The 17,975-nt window shown below is 47.9% G+C and overlaps 1 protein-coding gene and 1 pseudogene across 12 annotated transcripts; both read right to left on the bottom strand.

Moving 5' to 3' along the window:
• On the bottom strand, window positions 2,214–3,760 carry LOC100155517 (annotated as a pseudogene).
• AMHR2 (anti-Mullerian hormone receptor type 2) lies at window positions 6,674–13,321 on the bottom strand. 12 transcript variants are annotated; one of them, XM_021090945.1, is made up of 12 exons: window positions 12,525–13,321; window positions 12,030–12,272; window positions 11,772–11,798; window positions 11,607–11,651; window positions 11,263–11,340; window positions 10,976–11,106; window positions 10,630–10,860; window positions 9,170–9,284; window positions 8,853–9,025; window positions 8,523–8,670; window positions 7,904–8,040; window positions 6,674–7,032 (listed from the first exon to the last, which is right to left on the bottom strand). In XM_021090945.1, the coding sequence occupies exons 1-12, from the start codon at window positions 12,574–12,576 to the stop codon at window positions 6,778–6,780; spliced, it is 1,635 nt and encodes a 544-aa protein (XP_020946604.1). In that variant the 5' UTR covers window positions 12,577–13,321; the 3' UTR covers window positions 6,674–6,777.

Here is a 17,975-nt window from a genome sequence, read left to right as displayed (position 1 = left end):
AATGTATAAGGGCTCCAATTTCCCCACATCTGCACCAACACTTGTTACTGCCTGTCTTTATTCTCATATAGTCATTCTAGTGGGTATGAAGTGGTGTCCCCTTAACTGTCATGTAGCATCCACTCTGGCCCTCTTCCAATTCATTCTGCACATTGCAACCTGGAGAATTGTTTTCTAAAGGCAACTCTGATGGCACCCTACTGTTTAAAATTCTTCAGTGGCTTTGCATTATCCTTAAGACAAAGGTTGAAACTACTTTTACATGTTATGTATTGATTTTCGTTGAATAGGTAATAGATGCACATGATTTGAAAATCAGAAAGAACCAAGAGGTATAAAGTAAGAAGTCTCTCCTCCTCTTGTTCTCTATCTCCCCAACCTCCCCCAACCTACATAACCCTTGTAATTGGTTTTTCTTTTTTTTAGGGCTGCAGCCACTGCATATGGAAGTTCCCAGGCTAAGGGTCAAATTGGAGCCACAACTGCAGGTCTATGCCACAGCCACAGCAACACCAGATTCTTAACCCACTGAGCAGAGCCAGGGATATATACATACTTCCACAATGTCTTCGTTACATCAAGCAAATACCGGTATAAATTTGTACTGCCTCTCTTCTCCTTTTTTATTTTTTATTTTTATTTTTTTATTTTTAGGGCCACACCCACCGCACATGGAAGTGCCCAGCCTAGGGGTCCAGTTGGAGCTACAGCTGCTGGCCTACACCACAGCCATGTGAATGCCAGACGGAGCCTCATCTGTGACATACACACCGCGGCTTGTGGCAATGCCAGATACTTAATCCACTGAGTGAGGCCAGGGATCTAACTGGCATCCCTGAGGACACATATTGGGTTCTTAACCTGCTGAGCCATAATGGGAGTTCCTAATTTCCATTTTTAAAAGATCGTGCTGGAGTTCCCTGGTGGTTCAGTGGGTTAAGGATCTGGCATTGTCATTGCTGTGGCTTAGGTCACTACTGTGGCATGGGTTTGATCCCTGGCCTGGGAACTTCTACATGCTATGGGTGCAGCAAAAAAAAACAAAAAACAAAAAAACAAACAAACAAAAAACCAAACACCTGAAATAACAACAACAAAAATCATTCTGTAAACAAATGTTCATAGAAGCATTATTCATAATAGCCCAAAGATGGAAAAATCCCAAATGTCCCAAAAGTCCCAAATGTCCATCAACAGGTAGATAAACATAATGTGATATATGCATACAATGGAATAGTATTCGACCTTAAAAAAAGGAAGGAACTTCTGACACATGGTACGGTACAGCATGGATGAACCTTGAGGACATTACGCTAAGTGAAATAAGCCAGGCACAAAAGGATAAATACTATATAATTCCACTTATATGAAGTACCTAGTGTCTCAATTCATAGAGACGGGAAGTAATTGCCAGGGCCTGGAGGCAGCGGGGAATGGAGACTTGTTGTTTAATGGGTACAGAATCTCAGTTCAGAAAGATGAAAAAATTCTGGAGAAAGACAAGATCACATTTGCACAACAATGTGAATGTACTTAATGCCATTTTTAACTGTATGTTTAAAAATGGTTAAAATGATAAGACAATAACAGTAATAATTCTGGTGTTGTCACTACCCAGGCTTGGGTCACTGCTGTAGCATAAATTTGATCCCTGGCCCAGGAACATCTACATGTGGTCAAGGCAAAAAAAAAAAAAAAGAAGAAGAAGAGATAGAGAGAGAGAGAGAATTAAAGACACAGAAAAGCAGACAAAAAAGCAAAGAACTTTTGGAATTCCCAGTGTCTCAGCAGGTTAAGGATCTGGCATCGTCACTGCTATGGCATGGGTTCGACCTCAGCCTTGGAACTCCCTCATGCCAAAGAAAAAGCAAACTACTTTTGAGGTCCCATCACCCAAACAGAATCACTGGTTGTTAATATTTTGGCATATTTCCATCTAGTCTTTTTTTTTTTTTCCAGTTTTCATAAAGGTCTATTTCATTATTGGTGGGCAGCACATTTTATTTATTTTTTGTTTGTTTATTTATTTATTTATCTTTTTAGGGCTGCACCCAAAGAATATAGAGTTTATAGTGCAGGCTAGGGGTTGAATCGGAGCTACAGCTGCTGGCCTACAGCACAGCCACAGCAATGCAAGATCTGAGCAGAATCTGTGACCTACACCACAGCTCACGGCAATGCTGGATTCCCAACCCACCGAGTGAGGCCAGGGATCGAATCTGAGTCCTCAAAGATCCTAGTCGGGTTTGTTACTGCTGAGACACGATGGGAACTCCGGGTAGCACATTTAACAGTTAAATCCATTTAAGAGATGCATAGGTGACTGCATGACTGCTGCATTGATAACAAGATAGATAACCACTTCAACTAGGAACCATCTAACAAGTACCTGTCTAAATATTTAAAATACAGCTCTCGTTTAGATCTCTTTTTCTTTGATCACCTTCTTGAGGGGTGGGAGTGGGGAAGCCTGCTGGTCACACTGGAAATAATATAAGGTCAAATCTGATATCCATTCCCAGAGGTTTATTTCCGATGGATTAAGCTTCCAGCTCCAGGGCAAGCCCAAGTTTGTGGCTTCCAGCATTAATGCTCTTCCCATCTACCACAGCAGACAGTGACAGCTTCACAGCAGGCCTCAGGGTCTGAGTGCAGCCCACTCCAATTTAACTAGAGTTGTTGACTTTTGCAGAAATGGAAGTAGTGGGATCCAACTGATATTTAGCTGCAATGCCAAAGCTAGTGCCGTTGGTCCCTGATGTCCAAGAAAGGTTTACTGAAGTGTCAAGATCTCCACGTATTTCTGATAAATCGATCCTCCAAATGCTGTCCCATCCTTGACATTAGTGTGTAGCTGGTAGTCCCCAGTCCTGTAGCCCACTGCAAAGTTATTCCTTGTCAGCTTTGCTTCGGCCCTGGCAAGGGTCATCTGGTGCCCAGCAAGCCAGCCCTCATGACCAAAGACAGCTGAACCACAGATTGCAGGTTCAGCAAAGTCAACATCCCAACCAAGGTTTATACACTCCCTCTTGTGAGAAGACTCGATTTTACCACTTTTCTTTCCTGTGCTTGCTGAAAAGGTAGAATCAAATGTCAGTTTCAAACCTTGACAAATCTGGTCTTCAATAGCGATTTCTGTTCCAAGAGCATTATCAGTGTTCCACTTCTCAGTGAAAGTCAGACCATGCTCACACCATTCATATTTGGTCTCCAAGGTCCCAGCAACTTTACCCAGTGAATGGGTTAGATGAACCACGTGTTAAGAATTCCATGCCACCGCATGACTTTGTTCTCACAGCCAGTTTCACCAACCCCCAAACCAAATCCTTTATTGAAAATATCTCTGGCAGCTTTGCCAAGGTCAGCAAAATCTGTGACCTACACACACAGCTCACAGCAGTGCTGGATCCCCAACCCACTGAGTGAGGCCAGGGATCGAATCTGAGTCCTCATGGATCCTAGTCGGGTTTGTTACTGCTGAGACACGATGGGAACTCCAGGTAGCACATTTAACAGTTATGATGGAGGAATATGCATTGGCCATGGGCAGTTCTGTCTTCAGGTCGCCTTGGTGAAGCTGTGAAGGGAAGTGATCTGGTCGTCTCCTGGCAGGTGAGGCTGCTCAGCTTGCTCTAGTCTTTTTATTTCTAGGCATTGACTTTTTTTCTTTTTCTTTTTGACTGCTCCTGTGGCAGAAGTTTGAGGGCCAGGGATTGAACTTGAGCTACAGCAGCAACCTGAGCTGCAGAAGTGACAATGCTGGATCCTTTTTTTTTTTTTAAATTTTTGGCCACCCCTAGGCGTATAAAATCTCCTGGGCCAGGGATCAGATCCAAGCTGCAGTTGCAACCTACACGGCAGTTATGGCAACACCAGATCCTTAACCACAGTGCCCGGCCGGGTATCGAATCTGTGTCCCAGCACGGCGGAACACTATCCGGTTGTGCCACAGTGGAAACGCCAATGCCGGATCCTTAACCTGCTGCACCACAAGAGAACTCCCCCAGCACAGACTTTTTAAATTAATAAGTGAATATTTAATCTTAATATACAAAATATGCAAAAAGTTGAAAATTCAAGAGGTTAAAAAAATAGTAGAGAGTTCAGGTCATGGCTCAGTGAAAACGAATCTGACTGGTATCCATGTGGATGAAGATTTGATCCTTGGCCTTGATCAGTGGGTTGAAGATCCGGTGTTGCCATGAGCTGTGGTGTAGGTCGCAGATGCAGCTCAGATCCTGTGTTGCTGTGGCTGTGGTGTAGGTTGGCAACTAAAGCTCCGATTCGACCCTTAGCCTGGGAAACTCTACATGCCATGGGCGCAGCCATAAAAATGCAAAAAAAAAAAAAAAAAAAGTAGATAGTAAAAAATTCTTCCCATTGTCCACCACCCTGTCTTCAGCCACACAGTTTCCCTTCCATGAGTCCCTTTCTATTCATAGGTTTATGTTTCCAAGTTTCTAAAAAGTTTATTTACATGCATATTCTTCTCCATGAGTGTGGAATCACTAATCATGGCAATGCCATACTAGGGATATACTGGATTTGGTGAAGTAATCTTTACAATCAGGACTTCAATATTTTATCATAGAATCATGGAGGAGTTCCCGTCGTGGCTCAGCAGTTAGCAAACCTGACTAGCAACCACGAGGACACAGGTGTGATCCCTGGCCTTGCTCAGTGGGTTAAGGATCCGGCGTTGTCATGAATTGTGGTGTAGGTCACAGACTGGGCTTGAATCCCACATTGCTCTAGCTCTGGCGTAGGCCGGCAGCTACAGTTCCCATTGGACCCCTAGCCTGGGAACCTCCATGTGCCGCCAGTGCGGCCCTAAAAAGACAAAAAGACAAAAAAGAGTCATGGAATAATGAATTTTGCTTCTTTTAGGGCTGCACCCATAGCATATGGAAGTTCTCAGGCTAGGGGTCCAATCGGAGCTACAGCTGCCGGCCTACACCACAGCCATAGCAACGCAGGATCCAAGTCTGTGACCTAAATCACAGCTCACAGCAACACCAGATACTTAACCCACTGAGCTAGGCCAGGGATCAAACCTGCATCCTAATGGATCCTAGTCAGGTTTGTTAACCGCTGAGCCACAAAGGGAACTCCCTAAAACTTTATTCTTTTTTTTAGAACAGCTTTAGATTTAGAGAAAAATCAAGAAGTTAATACAGAGTTTTCATATTCTCTATACCTAGTTCTCCCTACTATGAACTCTTACATTAGTATGGTATGTTTGTACCTAAATGAACAAATCTATTTTTTTCATTTATTTATTTATTATTTTTTCTTTTTACAGCTGCACCTGAAGCATAGGGAAGTTCCCAGGCTAGGGGTTGAATCAGAGCTGCAGCTGCCAGCCTACACCTCAGGCCACAGCAATGTGGGATCCGAGCCACATCTGTGGTCTACACTGCAGCTTGCAGCAATGCCAGGTCCTTAATCCACTGAGCAAGGCCAGGGATTGAACCCACGTCCTCACAGACACCACATCAGTCTCGTAATCCTCTGAGCCACACGGGAACTTCGTTTTTAATTTTTTGAAGTTTTACTGAAATATAATTGGTTTATAATATTGTGATTATATATACATATTAAAATATATGTATATGTATAAAAAGCTCAGATGAGGCTCAGATCTGTGTCTCAGTTGCTGTGGCTGTGGTGGAGCAGCTCCGATTCAGCCCCTAGCCTGGGAACTCTCATGTGCCTTGGGTCGAGTTCGGCTCTAAAAATACAAAAAAAAAAAAAAAAAAAAAAGACAAAGGGCCCTGGGGTAGAAAAGAAACGTCCATAGAGAAAACCCAAAATAAATAAATAAATAAATGAGAGAACTCATCAGGGCTCACGAGGCCTTGCCTTTAGTGCCCCAGCCAACTTTCCTCTCTCCACACCTTCCACTTTTGCTACCTGGGCTCCTTGCAGTGCCTACTGCGCCACGTGACAGATCACCTCCCGGGGCCAGGGATGCCCTCTATACCCCCACCACTCCTGGCAAACTGCTCTTCAAGAGCAGCTCAAGGTGGGGCCTGCCTTCCCCTAAACAGGAGGTCTGCCTTCCCTCTTCCCTGACTCTCCAGGGCACCAAGTTTCTCTCTGTCCTAGAGGAGCCCAACAGGGAAGGTGTTCTTGTCCCCTCCAGTGGCCTGTGTTCTGTGAGGCCTTCCCACCCAAACCTCAGGAGAGGACACTCCCCCAGGACACTGTAGGAGACCCCAATGCAATGAGCTAGGGTTCTTGGAGCACCTTCAGAGTTGCAATTTCGTTGTTCTCATCCTTTCCCAAGGGCCCAGTATGACATCCCACCAAATAGAACAGAAGAAAAAGAAGAGAGACAGTGAGTCCCCATCATGGTTCAGTGGTAAGGAACCTGACTGGTATCCATGAGGATGTGGGTTGGATCCCTGGCCTCACCCAATGAATTAAGGATCTGGCCAAAAAAAAAAAAAAAGATCAGGTGTTGCTGTGAGCTGTGGTGTAGATCACAGATTTGGCTCTGATCTTGAGTCGCTGTGGCCATGGTATAGGATGACCTCTAGCCTAGGAACTTTCATATGCTGCAGGTGCAGCCCTAAAAAAAAAGAAAGAGAAAGAAGCGGTGGACTAGATGCCCACAGAAGGATCAATTCGTGCATTCGGTAAGTAGGAAAGGCAGTGGTGAGGCCAAGCAGACAGGCATCTGATTACCGTATTTATGTTTGCATGTACACAGATTATACATAAACTGCATCTTTACACATGAGAAGCGGTACAGGGAGTTGAGGATTTCTGGAACTAGGGCCTTGCTGAACAATGACGTGGCAGACGCTCAGCCGAGGCTTGTAAGGGCAAATGGTGAGGGAGAGGAATTGAGAGACCATCTTCTGGGCAGAGAGGTGGGCATCCACGTAGACCGCCCTCTGGGAAGGGACGGGCCTCCTGAGGATGGGTCAGGGCGGCCAGGCGCTGCTGTACACACGCAGCTGTCAGCCGTGCTTCTGGGTCTGCATCCCAGCAGTCCTCCAGGAGCTCTCTCAGGCCACCAGGGTCCTGGGAAGAATGACCAGGAGGCAGGCTTGACCCAGGATCCTGAGTGGCCCCCTGAGTGGCCCCAGGGTGAAAAAGATATCTGTTATGGCCCTGTTCTCCACGCTCTTCTTCTGATCCTTCCTGCAGCCCCCTCCTCCCCACCACTGAAATCCAGCCCTTTGCTTCTTGTTCTCTGTAAGACAGGTTCTCTCCAAAGGGGCCACATTTCCTCCAAGCAGCTAATGCAGGCTGATGGCTTAACATGTCACTGAGACATCTCCTTCCTCTCAGGCAACCAGGGTCTTCTGGAAACAAGGCCTGGCCTTTGCTATTGAACCCAATAGATACTTGGGCACTGGACACTTCAGATCAGGTAGCAGGGGAAGGGGCTTCTTATTAGGAAACTGTTTTCCTAGGAAACCTTGAAATTTCACTATCAGACCACTGTTTTAACCCCTTATACCTAGTTTTGGCTTTTATTGGGCCATGGCAGAAACACAGATGTGGAGGACAGAATGCAGAGCTATAGAGCTGAATGTTGGGCTGCAGTGTATTGGGAGGGGAGCTATCTTAGGGGCAGAGCTCAGGGCAGAAGCAAAGTCAAGGAGGACTTCGTGAAGGAAGGAACTGAGGGCAAACGATGATGGAGGAAAAAGGGTCAGACTTAGGCAAGACGGAGCAAAAGGAAGGTGTGTGTCTCAGCAATGGGCTGTGTGAGACTAACGGCGGAAGCAGACGAACTGGTACAGAGCAGGTTTGCCCAGCTCCATCTGAACAAACCAAGAGTGGTGGGAGATGAGATAGGAATACGTGGGCTGGTCCTGCAGACAAGCCCTTGAAGCCCATGCCCAGACTCCCCAGGATCCCAACCCACCAGCCTGTGGCCTCTTACTGTGGCGAAGCAGCTCCAGGTGGATGGGACGTGGGGACGCCTTCTCTCCTCTACTGCCAAGGTCCACAGTTCACAGGTGGTGGGGCTGCTACCCAGTTCTGCCTCATAGGCCAGTTGGAAGGGGGGTGGGCTGCTGTCTGGGAAAGGAAACATGGGCTAGATGTCAGGAGCCTAAGGGGGCGCCTCCTCGTGGAGAGGTCAAGAGGGAGAAGAGTAGAGCTTCCGGGGTTAGGAGGTAGGTAGGTCTAGAATGGATGGAGGGGAAAAAACAAACAAACAAACAAACAAAAAACCACGGGAAGTTTCTGTCATGGCTCAGTGGTTAACAAATCTGACTAGCATCCAAGAGGACACAGGTTCAATCCTTGGCCTTGCTCAGTGGATTAAGGATCTGGCATTTCCACGAGCTGTGGTGTAGATCACAGACGTGGCTCAGATCCCTTGTTGCTGTGGCTGTGGTGTAGACAGCTACAGCTTCAATTTGACCCCTAGCCTGGGACCCTCCATATGCCGTGGTTATGGCCCTAAAAAGTAAGAAAAAAAAAAAAAAAAAAAACCACCAGAATGGATGGAGGGGAATGGGGAGGAGGGGAAAATGAGGAGCACTGTCACACCTTACCAGGGTATAAATCTGCGCAGCGACTCAGGATCTCCCACAGGAGCAGAGCCAGAGAGTAAACGTCGGCTCGCCGGAGGGCTGTGCCCCAGTCCTGTAGGTCCAGAGTCTTGTCCAAGAGTTCTGGTGCCATGTACCTCTGGGTACCAGCCTGGACAGGAAGGGATGGAGTGCCAAGAATCATCTCCCTGGCAACCCTCATCACAACACTGATCCATGCAACATCCCCCCAGCTAGACTCAGCAACATCGCATATGCTGTAGGGCACTGCTGCGCATCTTCATCAGCAGCGCTGCCACCAGCCTGGACCTCAGCCTTCTCCAGAGTACTGACCTCCATGATGGCAGCTGGGCCTCGGGGTTGAGTAGGGGCCCAGGTGGGTGGCTGAGCGAGGCCAGGGAGCACCAAGGCGAGGCCCAGGTCTCCAATGGCGCAGGACCCATCATCCCGAATGAGCACGTTCTGGCTGCTCAGATCTCGGTGGGCAATACCTGGTTTATATTGGCCTGTGGGAGAAGCCACAGTGGGAGGGGCATGGATCCTTCTTCCTTTCTCTATTTGACCCAATCCTTCCCCTCCCAGCTAAGGGAAAATCAGAAACAGCAGTGTGGCTCCTGACTCCCACAGCCTCCTGCCACCAGCTCACCCACCATCCTGCCAGCGTTCCTCATGGAGAAACGCCAGGCCCTGTGCCAGAGACAGCGCCATCCTCAGGGAACTTTCCCAGTCACTGGTGTGCTGGATCAAGTAGTGGCACAAGGAGCCCTGGGGAGAAGGAGAGTGAAGAGGGGGACACACAAGGCTGGAGGTGGCTGATCCACCCCAGGGAGCAGAGCTCAACAGACAGACTTCTCCTAGCAGACTTGCACACGGACACATCCAGGCCAAGGCAGCGGGCAGTGGAGGAGGAAGGACAGGCATCAGTTGGGCCGACAGGAAATACAGTAGCTCTAGTTCAAGTGTCCTGAACACTTACTGTGAGCCAGGCCTCCTATAACCCTCGCTACCAGGGACGTACTCCTGTCACACACGTTTTACGGATGTGGCGCTTGAGAGCTAAGTAACCTTGCTGGAAATCACTTGGCGAGAGGGTTTGACCCCAAGCAGTCTAACTCCGGCATCACTTACTACTAAGCACCTCATGCTGCCTCAAAGGACTTGGGAGAAACAGAAGAGGCAGAGCAGGCTAGGCGGGGGCACCCTTCATGAACCACCCCCCTGAGGTGTCAGCCTATGTCAGAGCCAGGACTGGGGAGACCCAGCGGGGAGCAAGTGGAAACTGGAGTGTAAGGAGCAGTAGAGCCCCTCATTCCACAAACATGGAGCATCTTCAGGGTGACAAGAATGTTTAACAACCAAAACCAAAAAGGCAGTGTTTGTTTGGTTGGTTTTTTGTTTGTTTGTTTTTTGCTTTTTAGGTCCACACCCATGGCATGTGGAGGTTCCCAGACTAGGGGTCTAATTGGAGCTATGGTTGCCAGCCTATACCACAGCCACAGCAATGCCAGATCTGAGCCACATCAGTGACCTACACCATAGCCCATGGCAATGCCAGATCCTTAACCCACTGTGTGAGTCCAGGAATCAAACCCACGTCCTGGCTGGATTCATTACCACTGAGTCACAATAGGAAGACCTTTGCATTTAATTTTTCTGTTGTGGTAACCTCTCTTTCAGCATCTAACATGCTTGACACTTTACAGTTTGCTTGATCCATTTCTGTCTCTCTCACTACTCTATAGGATCTGGAAAGGCAAGGACTGGGTATGTTTTTCCTATAGCACAGAAGGCATGACATATAGTTCATCAATACTACTTGAATGAATGTGTTTGGAGGGCTATGCTTAGAGGTTGTTAACTATAGCTCCTTAAGTTTGGGAATATGAATTGTTTTGATTTCTCCCTTTCCTTGTCTATATATTATGAGTCCAAAATATTCGCAAGAACTGCTTGTGTAATAACAAGAAAAAACAATAGAAAGCATTTTTAATGTTCCAGAGAAGAAGAAATTTAAAGCAGAAGAATAAGCATGCACAGGACCTAGCTGTCATCCAGCACACACACACACACACACACACACACACACACGGATACATTCCTCAGTTCTCACCTTGGGGTGCAGTTCCAGTACCAGCAGGGGCCCACAGGGCAGGGGGCCAGGGCCGCCCCTGCTGGCGGTGATGAAACGGACAATGTGGTCATGCTGTAGGCCAGGCAGCTCGTACAGTGCTCTCTCAGCTTGGAACTGGGCCACAGCCTTCAGGGGGAAGGCCTTGATGGCTACCAGCTTGCCTTGCAGCTGCCCAGCCCACACCACTGTGTGATCTCCTTCCCGGATAACCTGATGCGGACACACACGCACGATGCTGGCGCCAGGTTTCAGCTAGTACCGGGCCAGGCTTCCTCCCCAGTATGCCCTCCGGGAGTGCCTAGAGGATCCCTCCCTCCCTGGGCACCTGGGAGAAGCAGAGCTCGGGCAGCTCGGGCAGCTCGGCACTCCAGTTCCTGCCTGAGTCTGGCTCTGGCTCTGGCTCTGGTTCTGGCTCTGGCCCACCTTGCACTCGGCAGGCCTTACGTTGTAGCAGGGCTGGGGCAGAGAAGAGCCTTAGGGTCAGGGTACTTGGGGATAGAGACTGGAAAGGGGGCTTTGTGGGAAGTAATAGGGGTCAGGGGAGCCTGGACAGGGGTCAGAGCTCTGGGGCAACGTCTTGGGGTCACAAGGGAGGGGTGGGCAGATTAGTACCCACGATGATGCTGCTCAGCAGCAGCAGGAGGAAGAGGAACAGCCCCAGCAGCACCTGTGCCATCCAGATGGACTCGCCTGTTAAAGCAAGAATGCAGGCGGGATGAGCCCTGCCCCAAATTATGCTCTCTGCTCCTCTCCCTCTCGTCAGAGATCTTGCTTCTCTACCCACCCCCACCCTGGTCACAAGCCCCCTTATCTCCCAGTCACCAGGGCAACCAACTTCTCAAGGCCAGGAGGAAGAAAGCTTGAGCCGGGGTTAGGGTGAGAATTGGCCCTGGTTCTACCTCTCATCCTAACCTGGGCCTCAGTCCCAACCTGGCTCCAGCACCCTGGGTAGCTACCTGGGACAGCCTGGGGACCCTGGGAAGCCGGAGTCCCAGGGCTCCCTGGAGGAGGCAGATGGCTGTAATTGGCATTGCAGAAGTCAGTGCCACAGGAGCAAGTGAAGAGAGTGGAGACGGGGCTGGGATGGGCTCGGGGGCTCGGGTCACAGTGGGGGGACTCACAGCCTGGCTCATCACTGTCTCGGCATCCTAGTGCGGTGGGATTGGGAGAAGAGGAGAGAAAGGGAGGGAGAGAGAGAGCACGCACAAGAGAGTATCATGGGGTCTGGGAAACCAGAGGGTGTCCCTTCTCTATCAGAGGCGTCCCTTCTACCTCCTGGGCTTTTCTTTCCCTCCACACAGTCCACCTCTCCTCTCCTCAGCAGCCACCCCCACCCAGGATGTGCCTCTCTCCCACCTGCCACATGCTGTGTTATTCACCTTGCATCTCCACCTGTGCCCGGTCTTGGGTCAGGTTCCAGATCCCAAAGCAGCAGTGGCTGTAGAGGCAGCGGATACCCCTGGGGGGCCCTGGTCCTGCATCTAGCAGCTTCCCCAGAGTCTTTGTGCTTCCCCGCACTCCAGGGGCCTCAAAGAACACACAGGTCCGCCTGCTTGGGGGTGCTGCGACCCAGGGTAAGGAGAGGGGAGGGTTCAAGATGGGAGTGAATGCGGGGGCCAAAACTGCATCCAAAGGAGAGACAAAACATGTTTTATATCCCAGGGCCAGCATGGTAAAGCCACAGGAGGACCCAGGGTCCGCAGAAGCCTGGAACCTGACCCCCCCACCCTACATACACAGGGACACGTGGCTGTACCCTTCACCGTCACTCACCCACCCTACTCACCACTCTTCCAAAGGGGTGGCTGCTGCTTCAAATGCCTCCTTCCTCAGCGGGTAGATGGAAAGACCCTGCTCTCCCTGTAGACACTTACCTTGCACTGTTGCTGGAAGCAGTGCCCAAAGTCCCAGAGTCCCCAGCATCATGCTGAAGCAGTGAGAGGCACAGAGCCAGAGCCAGCACAGCTGCCCCTGGCCAGGGCTTCCTCCAGACACAGGGCACCGTGGGGCTTCCGAGCCCTCAGTCCCCAACTCCGCCCCCCTCCCTCTTCCCAGTCTCTGTGGGGGAGAGGATGGGTGTGGGGAAAAGCAGGGAGAGAGAGGGAGGAGCAGAGAACCAATCTCATATCCTCCTCTCTTCAGCCACCTCCGCTTTTCTCTGCAAAGCAGGAGGAGGGGGCCTTGGAGGCCCTGCTGAGAACCCAGTGGTGCCTAACTTCAAACCTGGGCCCTTTGCTGACCCTGGGAAAGAGTGCTGGATCCTGTCAGCCCTTCCTAGGCTGGAAACCAAAGTGAGGTCAAGGGCTCGGAACCATTCAGCTGTGCCCAAGAGCTTGTCTAGCCCTTTTTTTGGGGCTCAGATCTGCCGTTCCCTGGGCACAGAATGGCCCACACTAGAGTTGACCTCATTTTCCAAACTCAAGAGTCAGAAAAGCAGTTGTATAAAATTACTCAGAGTTTTTAAAAAGTCACATTGAAAATAGGTATGATGGTGAATTTTATGTTGCCAAATTTCCAAAACTGACATTGAGTCACACACTAAACAAATCACCATTATTGAGAAGGTAACAACAATTTTTTTAGGAGTTCCCGTTGTGGTGCAGTGGTTAACAAATCCGACTAGGAACCATGAGGTTGCGGGTTCGGTCCCTGCCCTTGCTCAGTGGGTTAACGATCCGGCGTTGCCGTGAGCTGTGGTGTAGGTTGCAGACGCAGCTTGGATCCTGCGTTGCTGTGGCTCTGGCGTAGGCCAGCGGCTACAGCTCTGATTCAACCCCTAGCCTGGGAACCTCCATATGCCGCGGGAGCGGCCCAAGAAATGGCAAAAAAAAAAAAAAAAAAAAAAAAAAAAATTTGTTTTAGCCACATCCACAGCAGGGAGAAGTTCCTGGGCCAGCCAGGACCAAACCCAAGCCACAGAAACAACCCAGGCTACTGCAGTGACAACGTCAGGTACTTAACCCACTGAGCCACACGGGAACTCCAGTAACAAAATTTTATTGAACACCTATGTGCTAGGGCACCACAGGGAAATGAATTTTACAATAATCTCATCGAATTCGCTCATTGAGCTATTTATTATCATCTTCACTTCATAGGCAAGAAGGCTGAGTTTAGGTAACTTGCCCAAGGTCACTGCTAGGAAGCAGCACAGCTAGGATTTGACCCTAGTAAGTCTGACTCTAAAGCCCAGGTCCTGTTCTTTGCCGCATGCCATGATGCTTGAAAGAAACTCAAAATTTGGCAAGAAAAAGTATTCCCATTTTACACAGTATTTGAATATTTGAATAAGGATTGAGAAAAAAGTGTACCAATACCTGCCAGAACTAACCAGAAAAAGAGTAAGAGGGTACAGTTCAAACTATCACCACCAGAGGTCAGCAGACACACTGAGGGGGCAGAAAGGGCCTCCTCTGAGGACTAATGGCCATAGCACATCTCCAATATCTCTCAAGCTGCAGGAACTATAAAATGCGAAGGGAGGGCACAGGATGTGTAGAGGGAATGTCAGCATGGAGATGGAAGGAGAGAGGTCTATAGCTTGTGCTGCAATTGAAAGACTGGAGTCCAGCTCCTCCAGACGACTGCCCAGAATAAGAAACTACAGTGACTGGTCATTTCCACACCTGGGAGCAGCCTGCTCCCATGGGAATTAGAGCCAGAGGAGACCAGTTCCCTGTTTCCCTAGCTTCTGTTCCCCTGGTGGCTGCCTGGATACCCTTTCTGGGAATGGTCTGGCCTAGATCAGTTATGAGAGTCTGAGTCCTCTTCGACCCTGGAGCCTTTCTCTTGGGAGGCTTGCATGAAAGAAGGAGGGAATAAAAGCTCCACAGTGTGAAGTAGCAGCTAGAGGAATGATTGGAGCTATGGACAGACGGATAGCTGCCCATCCCTACCTGGGCCCTTTGAGGAGTCCAGAGGTAGCATGTCGTCCTTAGTTACAGCTATTTTCCTTCATCAGTTCCAGGTCAGGTAAATCTGGGACCGGGGGAGGAGTTAAAGGAAAAAAATATCTATTTTTTTGGCTGCACCCAAGGCATGTGGAAGTTCCCAGGACAGGAATCAAGCCCACACCATAGCAGAAATGCCAGATCCTTAACCCACTGTCCCACAGAGGAACTTCCTAAAACAGCTTCTGTATCAGGAGCATCTCGGGAGACTCCTCCAGAGGATATCAAGTTAAGGATTCGGGCAGAAAGGCAGTCTCTTCATTTACCAAAGCCTTGGATAACTACCCTCAAGATAGATGGGAGTTCCCTGATGGCTCAGTGGGTTAAGGACCTGGTGCTGTACTGCCATGGCTCTGGTCACTGCTGTGGAGTGGTTTTGATCTTCTGCATGATGTGGGCATGGCCAAAAAAGAAAAGAAAAGAAACATTCCAGCCAGGTTTCTGGCAACTTTACCTGCTCTGGGCAAGTGTAGTTTAGAGTTGAGATGGTGAGAGAATGGGTAAGGATTTGAGAACTGGGGGATTAGGAAGGCCCTGAGAAAGAACTTCAGTGTAGGAAGAAAGGCTTCCTGGATTCCATATACACAAAATTCTTCATTAGGATCCCCTGATTAAAGTCTGCAGTGGAAGTTCCCATCGTGGCTCAGTGGTAACAAACCCGACTAGTATCCGTGAGGATGAGTGTTCCATCCCTAGCCTTGCTCAGTGGGTTAAGGACCTGGCATTGCTGTGAGCTGCGGTGTAGGCTGGCAGCTGTAGCTCCGATTAGACCGCTAGCCTGGAACCTCCATATGCCACGGGTGTGGCCCTAAAAAGACAAAATAAATAAAGTCTGCGATGGTCCAGAGTTCCCGCTATGGTGCAGTGGGTTAAGAAACTGACTGCAATAAATAACAAGTCTAACCATCAAAACAAAATTTTAGAGTTTTAGGCTGTCTTCAAAATATTCTTAGTTTCCGAGTATACATAATGCTTGTGTGCTACAGAGATGAATGCTTTGTCATAATTTCTCAGAAAAAAAAATTAAAGTTTCTTTCTATTGTAATGTTAAAAAAAAAAAAAAAAAAAGAAACTGACTGCAGCAGCTTGGGTAGATGAGGAGATAAAACTTTCAATCCCCGCCCAGCACAGTGGGTTAAGGATCAAGCACTGCCGTAGCTGTGGTGTAGCTCAGATTTGACCACTGGCCTGGGAAACTCCATATGCCATGGGTGCAGCCAAAAAATAAACATTAGTACAGAATACGGAGGGAACTGTGTGTGATTGGGTCACTTTGCTATACCACAGAGATTAAAGAAACATTGTAAATCAACTATAATTTTAAAAATAGATATGCAAAAATAAATAAAAATTAAAATTAAAAAAACTGTCTCAGAGGTAAACACATTGAAAACAAATAAAAGGAGGGTGATTATTGTAGGCCAAGGGAACATCAGGAAAAAGGCAGCAGGAGTTCCTGGAATTCTCTCATGGCTCCGTGGGTTGAGGATCCAATGTTGTCACTGCTGGGCTCTGGTTACAGCTTGGGTGAACATTGGATCCCTGGCCCAGGAACTTCTGCATGGCACAGGACTGGCAAAAAGAGAAAAAAAAAAAAAAAAGAAGAAGCAAAAATAAAGGTACGCATATATATTGACATCACTAATATGTATAAACTAATAAAAAATGTTCAAAATAGCTTTCATAAAACAGAAACAGACTCAAAGATTTTGAAACCAACTTATGGTTACCAAAGGTGAAAAGTTCGGGGGAGGGATGGATTAGGAAGTTGGGATTGGCATATACAAACTACTATATATGTAATCGATTGGTAACAAGAACCTGCTAGATAGCTTGGGGAAATCTATTCACTACTCTGTGATGGCCTATATGGGGAAAGAATCTGAAAAAGAATGGATCTACATGTATTTGTATGGCTGATTCAGTTTGCTGTACACCTGAAACTAATACATTGTAAGTCACCTATATTCCAATAAAATTTATATATATATTTTAAAAAGTAAAATCAGCTTTGAAAAAAATATTTAAAAAGTTGAAAACAATAAAAATATTAAAAAAGTAAGTAGAAAAAAATAATAAAAGTATGAACAAAAGGTCTGTGTGTTTGCATCCTTGTGGATACTAGTTGGATTTGTTTCCACTGAGCCATGACGGGAACTCCCAGACTCTTCTTAAAAGCCAAAGATTTTAGACAATGGTCAAATGGCAACGTGGAAGATGGATGACTGGGGCTCAGGGAGACTGGGAGATCAGTTATAAGACCTAAGCAGTAGCCAGGGTGAGTACCAGGACAGTGGAAACAAAAATAAAGGGGGGGAAAATTGAGATATACTGTATCAGGGTGAGTACCAGGATGGTGGAAATAAAAATAAAGGGGGGAGGGAATTGCGATATACTGTATCGGTAATAGTGACAGAATCGGTAATCAAATGAATGTTGGTAGATAAAGGGGAGAATTAAAAAGTGATTCTGGGTTTCACATGTAAGTGATCAAGGGGTAGTCATTACTGCTAAGTGAGGTAAGAAACACAAAGGATTATTTCCCTTTCTTACATGTTGAGTTTGAGTTATCTGTGGGACACCCAGATGAAAATGTCCACTCAGCAGGGTATCAGGTTGAAAAAAAAGTGAAGGGTTTTGATTTGGGAGTTACCATCATGTATGCAATAGCTAAAGAGTGGGTGCAACTTGTTTAGGGGTGAAAGGCAGAGTGAGGAAAAGACCCAGGATGGGGAATACCATTATTTCAGGAACAGAGGAGGAAGTGGCTACGGAGGAGAATGAAGCAAGTAGGCAGAAAGGTCGAAGGAGAACCACAAGTGTGAGTGCCTCAGTCTCACATTCCATGGAAGAAAGCACCAAGATGCACGTTGTGGCAGAGAGGTCTAATAAGCTAAGGACTGAAAAGAGCACTGGAGCAGGCAACCAGGGCACTGGTATTAAGAAAGAATTTAGGAATTCCTGTCATGGCGCAGTGGAAACGAATCTGACTAGTATCCATGAGGATGCGGGTTCGATCCCTGGCCTTGCTCAGTGGGTTAAGGATTCGGTGTCGCTGTGAGTGTGGTGTAGGTCGAAGACATGGCTCGAACCCCATGTTGTTGTGGCTATAGGCCAGCAGCTGTAGCTCAGATTTGATCCCTAGCCTGGGAACTTCCATATGCAGCAGGCGTATGCAGTGGGTGTGACCCTGAAACACAAGAAAAAAACAAAAAAAAACCAAAACCCAAACACTGGGTGCTGAACAAAGCGGCCTGAGGGGTGAGTACAGGAGAAAAGTTAAACATAAACTACTTTCACTAACTTTGGAAATGAAAGGGTTAGATCAGCAGCTTGAAGAGGAAGCAGGGGTTTTTCAAAATGGGGGAGGAGCAG

The sequence above is a fragment of the Sus scrofa genome, chromosome 5 (genome assembly GCF_000003025.6).
Source record: "Sus scrofa isolate TJ Tabasco breed Duroc chromosome 5, Sscrofa11.1, whole genome shotgun sequence".
Classification (NCBI taxonomy): Eukaryota; Metazoa; Chordata; class Mammalia; order Artiodactyla; family Suidae; genus Sus; species Sus scrofa.
Note: the sequence above shows the minus strand (reverse complement) of the source record. Positions and strands in the feature narration are given on the sequence as shown.

Coding starts and splice junctions, on each gene's coding strand:
- AMHR2 (XM_013982650.2), bottom strand. CDS start 12,576: ATGATGCTGGGGACTCTGGGACTTTGGGCACTGCTTCCAGCAACAGTG. Junction 11,107..11,262: donor GCTGAGCAGCATCATCGTGG/GTACTAATCTGC, acceptor TCTCTGCCCCAG/CCCTGCTACAACGTAAGGCC. Junction 10,861..10,975: donor CCGAGCTCTGCTTCTCCCAG/GTGCCCAGGGAG, acceptor TGTCCGCATCAG/GTTATCCGGGAAGGAGATCA.